The sequence below is a fragment of the Ictalurus punctatus genome, chromosome 14 (genome assembly GCF_001660625.3).
Source record: "Ictalurus punctatus breed USDA103 chromosome 14, Coco_2.0, whole genome shotgun sequence".
NCBI classification, from domain to species: Eukaryota; Metazoa; Chordata; class Actinopteri; order Siluriformes; family Ictaluridae; genus Ictalurus; species Ictalurus punctatus.
The window spans coordinates 23833033-23845934 of record NC_030429.2 but is presented as its reverse complement, the minus strand read 5'-3'; the positions used below and the strand labels follow the sequence as shown (position 1 = coordinate 23845934).

The window sequence follows — 12902 nt, the reverse complement described above, 5'->3', positions numbered from 1 at the left end:
TTGGATAGTTATGTGTTGTAGCAAAAATGACTTTATTTCAGTTTATAATTAGATACCGGCTGTCAAAATGTCTGCAATGCTCCTGCGTTCAAATCTTTCAACACAATTTTTCCAGTTTTGGGGGTTATAAGAATTTTAAAATGCTAGAACGTAATTGGAGTTGACATACGATGAAAATACAGAGATTTTAGTTCAGGAGGGCATTTTTCAGAACTATATATAGTGGAAATTTCGACCTTTTACCAAGTAAAAGGTTTTCTCAGGCCACCACACATTTGTTACCATATTTCTCATAAATGATTGACATATCTATATCTGCATCCGAAATGTAGGAAACGATTCAGATGCAACAAAAATGCTTAGTACAGTCAAACCTTTCGACCTCCGGTACATTAAAACTTATGATATTAAAACAGAACCTTTATTTGCGTCATAGAATACCAGAATCAGAAAACATTCAGGCTCTATGTATCATAAGTAAAGGACTCTCAAACTGTTTTAAAAAAAAAGAAAAAAAGAAACATGGATCCCCTCAGTTATTATGGTTTCTATTAAACCCATTAAACAGGCCAATAACTATAAAGATTTAATAACTATTATGTTTAGAACTTTGATAATGGCAGGTTGTGATTTCCACTATTGTAAAAAATAAATGAAAAACGGGTCCCCTTGGCTGTGCTTCACAGACCACTTAGAGACTTCATTTATCATCAGGCAACTCTGACCAAGTGAACATTTTCTATATAAGTAACACCAGTGCAACAACAACTGAATAAATCTGTAGCCTGCATGTGTGTAGAGTGCGTTCCAGAGTTTTGATTTTATAAAGAAACCATTTGAGAGAGCAAATGGTTGTTGTGGGTTCATGCTAGTTCCTTACAATAAAGCACTGTCTGCCTCCCACACAAGTCACAAGTCCAGGTTATGAGGTGCTTTGCATCTAAAAATGTAGTGAAATTCTCCCTTGACTCAAAAGCACCATATATGTCCACTTATGGCATCACTTCTGTTCCAGTAGCAGCTCTCGGTTCAGCGGAAAGGATTTGTGGGAAAAACATTAACCAACACTAACTTTATTCCTCAGCTCTCATGTTAGCTAGCATGATGATAACGCCGTACAATCCAGCGGAATTTTCATGCTTAGCCGTCACACCAGATAGATTACAGTCATATATATCAGGTCTTATTCTTGCTCTTACGTCTGTTTTAGGAATTTAGATTGTTGAAGTTGTCTGATGATAAGGTGAAACCTCAGCTTATGAATGTGTACATCTGTAATTATAGAGAAATGTAGGTGATGTAGTGTTTGTAAATGTAGTGAGTAGAAAGGAAAGAAACAAAGTATTAGGTGAAAGAAACGCTCAAGTGAAGTACATATAAATAAAAATAAATGCCCAGTAACAGAGTAATTGAACTTGATGTTCCACCTCATGACTTTAACCAATATAAATTAGCGAGGGCCACGGATGAATTATTAAACGGTTACCCGAAAGTCGTTCTGAAGATCATTATTTTTGAATGTTGAATAAAAAAATGAATCGGCTCCACAACAAAAGGCAATTTAGCTCATCAATAATTCCAGATTCTATGAATATTTCAATCGGAAGCTCCCAAAATCGTGCACACGCTCCATCTCTTACCCGAACTACGCTTGTGGAAAGAACCAAATATTTATGTGACATTTTTCTACTTTAATCAGTGTGTGTGGTCAAATAAATATAATGGAAAGGCTCTATATATTATAAAACACATTTTACACAGTCTATGGTGATTGTTTAGCAAAATTATTATCATCCTGTTATCACTAGGGAAAATATAGAGCATTTACCGAAGTAATCTTTTTTTTTTTTACAATTCATCACTATAGCGTGATTATATGTATAAAAACAATGATTATAAATCTCATTTCTTTGCCAGGATGCTATCTTGAAGCTAGGGCCCTTGCCACGCTTGCTGAACGACATCAGCGTGGCTCTGAGGAACCCCCAGCTGCACCGGCAGGCGAGTCACCAGCCACCTGAACGCCACCTCGCACGAGCACCCTACAGCCGCCCAGCCACTAATGACTTCCAGAGCCTGATGATGAGGGAGCAGAACAGGTACAAGAGCACACCTCAGAGAACCTTTCGAATTATGGGAATTATGGGGAGTTACAGGGCCCTCCACTAATATTGGCACCATTGGTAAATGTGAACAAAGAAGGCTGTGGAAATATTGTCTTTATTGTTTAACCTTTTGATCTTAAAAAAAAAAAAAAAATTCACAAAAATACTCTGCTCTTATGGATATCAAACACAACATGGGTTTATGCAAAAAAATATCTTTGTTAAATATCGGTGCCCCATGAATTCATATGAAAAAATTATATTTGAAGTATATTCCCATTAATATTTTAAATAAATAAATTTAGTACACCTGGGTGACTAGGAACAGGAAACTGTTCAACCATGACTTCCTGTTTCACAGGGGTATAAATATGAGGTAACACATAGGCCACATTCCCTTAGTCATTCATAACGATGGGTAAGACCAAGGAATATAGCTGTGATGTGCGGCAAAAGGTTGTTGAGCTTCACAAAATGGGCGTGTCTATAAGAAAATAGCACAAGCATTGAAAACGCCCATTTCCACCATCAGGGCAATGATTAAGAAGTTCCAGTCGACTGGAAATGTTATGAATCGACCTGGAATTGGACGTGTGTCTGTATCGTCTCAACGCACTGTGAAGAGGACGGTTCGAGTGGATAAAAAATCTCCAAGGATCACAGCTGGAGAACTGCAGAAGTTAGTTGGGTCTTGGGGTCAGAAAGTCTCCAAAACTACAATCCGAAGTCACCGACATCACCACAAGGTGTTTGGAAGGGTTTCAAGAAAAAAGCCTCTACTCTCATCCAAAAACAAACTCGAGCGTCTTCAGTGTGCCGACACTACTGGAACTTCAAATGGGATCGGGTTCTACGGTCAGATGAAACCAAAATAGAGCTTTTTGGTAATAAACACAGAGGTGGTTTTGGCGCACACAGAGAGGTAGCGGTATGGGAAAGTACCTCATGCCCACGGTTAAATATGGAGGAGGATCTTTAATGTTTTGTGGCTGTTTTTCTGCCAGAGGACCTGGACATTTTGTTAGGATACATGGCATCATGGACTCTATCAAATATCAACAGATATTAAATGAAAACCTGACTGCCTCTGACAGAAAGATTCAAATGGGCCGTGGTTGGATCTTCCAGCAGGACAATGATCCAAAACATCATCAAAATCAACACAGAAATGGTTTACACACCACAACATCAAGGTCCTGCCCTGACCATCCCAGTCCCCTGACCTGAACCCCATAGAAAACCTGTGGGGTGAACTGAAGAGGAGAGTCCACCAGCGTGGACCTCGAAATGTGAAGGATCTGGAGAGATTCTGTACGGAGGAACAGTCTCAGATCCCTCACCATGTATTCTCCAACCTCATCAGGCGTTATAGGAGAAGACTCAGAGCTGTTATCTCGGCAAAGCGACGAAGCACAAAGTACTGACTAAAAGGGTGCCAATAATTGTTGCACACCTATATTTGACAAATATATTTTTTGGATAAACCTGTGTTGTGTTTACAATTGTTTGACATCCATGAGAGCAGAGTATTTTTGTGAATTTTTAAAAAAGAAATAAATAAATAGGTTAAACAATACAGACCATTTTTCACAGCCTTCTTTGCTCATATTTACCAAGCGTGCCAATATTAGTAGAGGGCACTGTACATCTGTGAAGTGATCTACAGCCTGATAGTCTGGGTATAGTTTCCAGAACTCCCGTTTGGACTTAGCGTTAACGTCCATCTTGGATGATCTAATCACAAGTGGACAGCATTTAACTGTCATGAAGACACGTGGAGATCTGATCACACAAACCACCTGCAGAAGTGGTCGTGGAAAGATTATGAGCATGTGCCAATCAAGATCAAGTCACCAAAAACATCTCTCAAGTAAAAGTATGTAAGGAATGAAACACTTGGTGGGGTGCTGTTATAGGAAAATCAGCCCAACATTTTCCTTATACCTACTTTTACATTATATTTTATTCTTCTTAAAACTACTTACACATTAGAGCAGATAGAAACAGTTGTTCCTTCACCAGGCTCTTTTTTCTCTTTCTTGAAGTTAATCAGATTTTTAAAAAAGCAGACTGTAATGTTATTGAGAACCCAGAAAGCGCAATCTCCCCTGTCCAGAAGAATTTCCCTTGGTGGAAAACCTACTCACTGTAGCACTGACACTGGAGACCCCTTCTGTAAATGCTGAATAAACATATACTTACAGAAAACGTCACCATGTCAACATATAATATCTTTTTTTCTTTGTTAAATACTTTGTTCAATAAGAACACTTAAAAAATGTTACTAATGTTACTCTCGGATAATGTGGCGCACCTGCCATACACATACAAGTCTCTCTGAACGAACTGTTACTATAGAAACTATAACTTTTAGGTCAATAAAACGTCCCAATACATTTCTGTTTGTGTCTGTAGTTCTATAGATATCTCTCGTCTACCATCCCCTACCTCCGGAGGCGGAGCTCTGTCTCACCCGGGCATGGCTGGCTTCGACAGAGATCCCCGTGGCAACAAAGATGTGTTCTATGTGGCACGCCCACCCTTAGCCCGCTCAAGCCCCGCCTACTGCACCAGCAGCTCTGACATCACTGAGCCCGACCCGAAGGTATGCGGAAACACACACCTAAAACAGAAAAGGCAACCCCCCCCACACACACACACACGTATGTGCATTCTTAAAATCCTTATTTATATCTTCGTTAGAAATAAATATATTAAATAATGCTATAAATATAAAGGAAAGCAAACCTAATTTGGTCATGTACAGTGTATATAGTAGTACAGTTACTTTACAATGAACTGGAAGAGTAACTGATTACACAGACTACATGAATACTGGGGTTTATTTGTGAATCGAAACCCATAAATGAGCAATGTGGACCAGTTGAATTCTTTGATCTTTTATTGACTTGACTAGAATGGACGTGACCTAAGTGGACTTGATTTGACTCTACTGGACAGGATTTGACCAGACCTGACCTGACTTCATTTCATTTGACTGGAGTTGAATTGAGTTGATTGGGCTTGGTTTGACTTGATTTGACTAAACCAGACCTGACCTGTCCTGACTTAACCTGACTTGATTTGCCTTGACTTGATCTGATTGGCTTTGGCTTGACTGGACTGGACTTTACTTACGGTCGATTGGCAGACCTTACCATGAAATAAAACCCAACGTCGGATTATATCACAAATGTAGTCGCCTTTACCGAGTACTACTAAACGATTCAAACGACCTTGATACTAGGAACCTGGAAAAAGTTCCGTAGGTCTGAACAGACTGTCCATTTCTTACCACGCAAGCATCCAACTGGCTCCAACCTAACAGACTCCGCCGCTGGTTTTTGTGCATGCGTTTCCTAGGTGCTGAGTGTGAATAAGAGTGTATCTATGATGGACCTGCAGGACTCGCGCATCAACAGCATTTCCAACCTGCACTCTGTAAACGACATGCTGAACTCATCACAGGGCTCCATCGCTGGATTGGGCAGTTTCGGTGGTGCTCCTCTGCGGCTCGGGGGCATGAGGTTCAGCCATTCGGGAGGCCTGGCCTCGGATTCGCTCTCCCAGCAGCAGCAGCACGCGGCAGCTGCCATGCACGTGCCGCTCTCCTTCCAGAACCCGCTGTTCCACTTGGCTTCGGATGGACCTCAGTACCATGGCCCACCCCATGGCTCGCATGCCCCACCTCTCCTGCTCGCCCCAGAGCCCGAGAACGGGCACGCAGGCTTCGGAGTACCAGCCTTCGGCCATGGCGGGTTCTCTCGCAGTGAGGATCTCTCAGCCCTGCGCACGCAGAACAGCCTGGTTCAGCCCAGCATCGTCCACTCACACAGCTACAGTGACGACTACACCCGCCACAACCAGGCTGACTACGCGCGCCGTCAGCTTTCACTGCAGGTGCAGGTATGCTGTAAACAATTACTGCAAAAATGTGTGACGAGGGTTCACTTTGTCCACATATACCATAGAGTAGCAGCGTTATAATTCACTTCATTGTATTCCAATCATGGTCGCTCAATTGACAACGGGCTACAAAATACCTCCGGATTTTCTACACTGTAAATGAAATGTCCTATATAAATAGAATTCTACACTAAAATATTTTCCCCCCATAATTTTTAACAGCCTTTATTTTTGCAGCTTCATAACTAAAGCCTCCTTTGCAGTTTTTGTTTTGTAGCACACAAAAAAAAAAGAGTTTCCATATAAAAATATGAGAAATCAAAAAAAAAAAAAGGAAGAGTATATCATTATTTGGAGTGCGTTATAATACAATAACATCTGAAAGCTAAGGCCCGGATAGCTCCGAACAGGATTTTCGGTTCTGAGCATTGCAATTTAACGGGTTGCTGAAAGTCCAAGGCAAATATCTGCTGCCTTTTGATGCGCAAAATCGTTGCTGTTGCTTATGTAAGTCAGAAATGAGCAAACCTTCCTAATTAAATCTAAGTGAAAGTCACTATAAATTATGTATGATCTAATATAAATATAATTTAATTCTTAGAATTGAAAAACCCTTGAAAAGTAATGAATAATTTACAGCAGATGCACCGCTGGTTTCTCGCGTGTCTTGACTTTAATTTCATAAATGCAAGAGCATGACAGCTGAACACACATTTTTGCGCGATCTGACGGCTTGTGATGGATTTGTTTTTGTGTATGATATATGCGCATTATATTTCTCTCTCTCTCTGTCTCTAGGAGAATCTCCATCAGCAGGTATTAATGGGCATGGCCCCTCAGACTGCTACCGGCACCGGAACACCCGCCTCGGTTGCAACGCCCCCGGCCACCATGCACCCTGTCCGCCAGTCCTCTATGGCTCCTCCCCCTACACAGCGTATAAAGCCTCAGCCTTCGCACCAGCTGTCAGTCAGCTCAGCTGCTAACTCCACCCCACCTAAGGTCCGACCCCAGAGCGGAAATCTCCTTCAGTCACCTGAGTCGAGTTTTGGAGCAAGGCCGATGCCACGGCAGCAGCTGTCAGTTAAGGACAGCCCCGCCCCTGGTCTCCCTCACCAATCCAGCACAGCCAGTGATAGCCAGCAGCCACAGGGGGGTGCTAATGAGAATGCAGAGAATGCACAGAGCGATACTCCTGCTAAATCTGCACCACAATCCAACCAACAACACCTACTAAAACCAACTACTAACAAGCAGGTAAACACACACACACACACACACACACATGACTGTATACCTTGATATACACTGATGTCCCACAAAATATATATACACCACAAAACCGTCTGGTGTGTGTGCGACGCCCTGGCTGAATTCTATGGAACGATCACACAGGAAGTTTTGGTGAAGACGCATTTGCAAAAAAAAATAATAAAAAGTAACTCCAATTACGCATGCACATGTTTAGACAGTCCCTTGCTACATGTTATTTATTTATTTATAATGTGTTAAGACTTTTAGACCTGTATGTATTCCTTCAAACTATTCCATTCCACATACCCGTTTCTCTGTTCACGTCTTTAGGGCTCTAAATCTCCCTCCACACTGAACCCTCCGACCCCTGCGTCCGAGCGGACAGTCGCCTGGGTGTCCAACATGCCGCACCTGTCAGCTGACATCGAGAGTCTGCGTGTGGACAGAGAGGACCTGAAACTGAAGGAGCACTCTAAGAGCATGGACGAGTCTCGGCTGGACCGGGTCAGCACCGATTTTCATTTACAAATCACAAGTAACATCCGTTATGGATTGGAGTCTCAGACATATTTTGTTTGTTTTCTGCCTTCGTGCATTTAGATTTATATTTATTCATTTGGCAGACACACTAATCCAGATGTCAGTGGACACATGAGTAGCCCTGGAGCCTGGAACAATTAGATTTCATATCTGGGATGTTATTTTGTGGGTTTAACAATCAAAAAAAGAAAAGAAAAGCATCCCTACTTCTTATTGACTTGTATTTGAACCTGTATTTGGCACGTATGCGTAAAGTTAACATGCTTCACAGCGGTGTGACGCACCTTTAACCTGTAACCCGTCGTACATACTACTCATTCCGAATCCCACTGCCTGATGCACTACACACATTGTTATTAGGCAGAATTATTTGAGTGGACAGAAGACATAGGAAAAAGGAAAATGACAGATTACAGTGAGCTGGGTGTGTGGTACTGCTGTGTAAGGAGGTGGGGCTTGAGTTTTGATGAGGTGTTGAGAGTATTCCAGAGTTTGAAGAAGAAGCCTTTATTTGTCACATATACATTAGAGCATATCTCAGCTGGTCATGATATGGCATAGGATTAAGGGCCTTGCTTAAGGGCATCAATAGTGGCGGCTTGGTGGTGCTGGGGCGTGAATCCCCACCCTTCTGATCGGTAACCCAGAGCCTTAACCGTTGAGCCCCCCTACACTTGGAGGTATTTGCACTGAAAGAGTGTGGTCAGCCATTGAGGCCATAGACGTGCATGAATTTTGAATGTCCTGAGCTTTGTTCCTGGAATGGTATGGAAAACCAAAAAAAAAACAAAGATTTAAACTAATCGAAGCATGAAGTGATGAATGCATGAACAAGGGTTTCAACAGCATGATTGCTGAAGGCGAGCGAAGGCAAGTATTGTTGCAAAAGTGAAAAAAAACGAGACAGTTTTGATGACTAAGGCGATATGGGAGTGAAAGGTCTGTGGATAAGTGCTAGTGCTGTCAATAGTCAAACAGAGACCATTGACTTTAGACAAGGCACCTTTTGATCCAATCAAAGGATCTCTGTTTTAGAACTATGAAGTCTAAGGAAGTTATCTGCCACCAAGAGTTTGATAACATGAAGGCAGTTTTGCAGTGAGGCGGGAGGAAGTGAAATGGAGGACTTACAGCCGAGGTAATCGAAGTGTCCTCTGAGTAAATGTCAAAACGTAAGCGCATGCTTGCGAATAATCGAGCCGAGTGGAAGCGCTTAAACGATAAACAAAAGGAGGCCTAGAATGGAAACTCGGTGAACCATGCCTGAGCTGTATTACTGAGATGCTTAATAGAGACTGAAGATGGGAAAGTAAAATGGTGTGATCGACAGTATCAAAAGCAGCAGTGAGGTCAAGAGGATGTCGACGAGACCCGAGTCAGCCGAATGGAGAAGGTCATTTGCTACCGTAAGGAGCGCTGGTTCTGTGCTGTCTTGAGAGAGAAAGACAGATTAAAAGGTTCTTATCGATTACTCTTGGAAAGATGAGACTGAATTTGTGATGCAGCAGCTTTCTCGAAGAGCTTGGATAAAAATGGAAGATTGGAAATTGGTCTATGGTCGCTAAGGATGGCTGGGTCCATCATAACCGCTTTGTTTCCCTTGGTCATTGGTTGTATTACTGTATGATATAAACTAGCTTGCCAAACGGTATTACATTGCATTAGCTACCGCTTCTTACTGTCATCAAATAAAGCCGGTTTTAGGCGGTACGATTACAGCGGGCTTTTAAGACTATTACTTGTCACACTGTATGATATGATCCCAATAAAATCTTAGCTGAATTCTGTAACAAACTACACAGCTTGTGTTGTGTTGTACTACGTTCTGGTCACGATTAATCACGATGTTCCTGGCTTGTGAAAAAAACATTTCCAAAGGGAAAATTCTAATAAGTTAAGTTTGACACTGCCAGAACTTAGTCGTTGGCTGTATTTGGTCAGAGCGGGCTTGAATCGTTCACCGCCGAGCACGATCTCGATCCTCCAATGTCATTTCGTGAATTCTTCCTTTTCATGAAACGTTCATTATCTGTACACACACACAAAAACAAGAGTAAACATGTGAACGTGCAAGAATGCAAAGCATTTGGAAAATGTACTTCCATGACCTGAACATAAAGTTGAAGTGAATGGTCTAGTCAGTACCTAAAAAGGACAGATTCAAATCCTTAAAAACTTCATAAGCAGTCATTATTGGTGCAAAGAATTACAAATGAGTGCTGTTCCAGGCATGGTGCGAAGACAGTACTATATTGTTTGTGTGTTTTTGTATGTGTGTATACAGGTGCGTGAGTATGAGGAGGAGATCCACTCCCTGAAGGAGCGGCTGATGATGTCCCATCGTAAGCTGGAGGAGTATGAACGCAGGCTGCACTCCCAAGAACAGCAGACCAACAAGATCCTGCTGCAGTACCAGAGCCGGCTGGACGACAGCGAGAGGAGACTGAGGCAGCAGCAGCTGGAGAAAGACTCGCAGATCAAAGGCATCATCAGCAGGTCACAATCCCGTTGAGACACAGTGTGTGTGTGTGTGTGTGTGTATGTGTGTGTGAAGGAGCAGTCTCAGTAAAGCCCAAAAGAAAGCATGCAGGCCACCACATAATGTCCAAATCTCTCTGAAGGGTTCAGCACTCTGATTCTCACGTCATTTGAGCGATTGTGTTTTATGTGTTATTGTTTTGCATGTTGTCGTATTAATGTGAAATTAGTTTGTGATGTTATTGTGCACCGTTGTTTGTGATTGTCTTGCTTACTACAGTGTGGTTATGTTGATATGTGGTTATGTTGGTTATGTTAAACTGCCGTATGGCATCAAATCCAGCTGTGATTTGAGCGCAACTTATGAATCAACTTCAGCTGCATGGAAACAAGCACTTGCCTGATGGTTCATATGTATATGACCTGCCCCAACTTACTATCATGTATTTATAATTTACATGAAACATGGTGTAATTCCTGCAGCTGTACTGATATTGTGCCAATAAAAAGACAGCACTCAGTAGGTCACAGTCTTCCAGCTTCCTAGGAAGTGAAATTGTAGTGAAATTAAGTTAAAGTTATTTATATCTGAGACTGCAGAAAGAAAAGATTTTCTCGCTGAAAACTTGAAACTCCGAGATTAAAACTCAAACGATAACTCAAATATTAAAACTCAAATCGAGAGCTCAGATAGATTAAAACTCAAATAGATAACTCGTATATTAAAACTCAAATATGATAGCTCAGATAGATTAAAACTCAGTTAAATAACAGATTAAATCTCAAATAAATAACTTGGATAAATTACACTCAAATAGATAACTCGGATAGATTAAAGCTCAAATAGATAACTAGGGTAGATTACACTCAAATAGATAACTCATAGATCAAACTCAAATAGATAACTTGGATAGATCAAACTCAAATAGATGACTCGGATAGATTACACTCAAATAGATAACTCATATAGATCAAACTCAAATAGATAACTCAAATAGTTAAATCCCAGATAACTCAGAGATTAAAACTCAAATAGATAACTCATTAAAACTCAAATCGATAGCTCAGATAGATTAAAACTCAATTAAATAACAGATTAAAGCTCAAATAGATAACTCGGATAGATTACACTCAAATAGATAACTCAGGTAGATTACACTCAAATAGATAACTCGGGTAGATTACACTCAAATAGATAACTCGGGTAGATTACACTCAAATAGATAACTCGTGTAGATTACACTCAAATAGATAACCCGTATAGATTACACTCAAATAGATAACTTGTATAGATTACACTCAAATAGATAACTCGGGTAGATTACACTCAAATAGATAACTCGGATAGATTAAACTCAAATAGATAACTCGGGTAGATTACACTCAAATAGATAACTCGGGTAGATTACACTCAAATAGATAACTCGTATAGATTACACTCAAATAGATAACTCGGATAGATTACACTCAAATAGATAACTTGTATAGATTAAAATCAAATAGATAACTTGTATAGATTACACTCAAATAGATAACTTGTATAGATTAAACTCAAATAGATAACTTGTATAGATTACACTCAAATAGATAACTTGTATAGATTACACTCAAATAGATAACTTGTATAGATTACACTCAAATAGATAACCCGTATAGATTACACTCAAATAGATAACTCGTGTAGATTACACTCAAATAGATAACTCGGGTAGATTACACTCAAATAGATAACTTATATAGATTACACTCAAATAGATAACTCGGGTAGATTACACTCAAATAGATAACTTATATAGATTACACTCAAATAGATAACTTGTATAGATTACACTCAAATAGATAACTCGGGTAGATTACACTCAAATAGATAACTCGGGTAGATTACACTCAAATAGATAACCCGTATAGATTACACTCAAATAGATAACTCGGATAGATTACACTCAAATAGATAACTCGGGTAGATTACACTCAAATAGATAACTCGGGTAGATTACACTCAAATAGATAACTCGGGTAGATTACACTCAAATAGATAACCCGTATAGATTACACTCAAATAGATAACTCGTGTAGATTACACTCAAATAGATAACTCGGATAGATTAAACTCAAATAGATAACTCAGGTAGATTACACTCAAATAGATAACTCGGGTAGATTACACTCAAATAGATAACTCGGGTAGATTACACTCAAATAGATAACTCGTGTAGATTACACTCAAATAGATAACCCGTATAGATTACACTCAAATAGATAACTTGTATAGATTACACTCAAATAGATAACTCGGGTAGATTACACTCAAATAGATAACTCGGATAGATTAAACTCAAATAGATAACTCGGGTAGATTACACTCAAATAGATAACTCGGGTAGATTACACTCAAATAGATAACTCGTATAGATTACACTCAAATAGATAACTCGGATAGATTACACTCAAATAGATAACTTGTATAGATTAAAATCAAATAGATAACTTGTATAGATTACACTCAAATAGATAACTTGTATAGATTAAACTCAAATAGATAACTTGTATAGATTACACTCAAATAGATAACTTGTATAGATTACACTCAAATAGATAACTTGTATAGATTACACTCAA

The 12902-nt window shown here is 40.0% G+C and overlaps 1 protein-coding gene across 2 annotated transcripts in view; it reads left to right on the top strand.

The window, feature by feature from the left end:
- Positions 1-12902, top strand: part of syngap1a (synaptic Ras GTPase activating protein 1a) — a 143425-nt gene that overhangs the window by 114859 nt on the left and 15664 nt on the right. For both annotated transcript variants that reach the window (XM_017485829.3, XM_017485828.3), the window contains exons 14-19: positions 1918-2099; positions 4521-4710; positions 5469-6011; positions 6810-7268; positions 7596-7769; positions 10090-10301. In XM_017485829.3, coding sequence (XP_017341318.1) covers positions 1918-2099; positions 4521-4710; positions 5469-6011; positions 6810-7268; positions 7596-7769; positions 10090-10301 — 1760 coding nt within the window. The remainder of the gene's footprint in view (positions 1-1917; positions 2100-4520; positions 4711-5468; positions 6012-6809; positions 7269-7595; positions 7770-10089; positions 10302-12902) is intronic.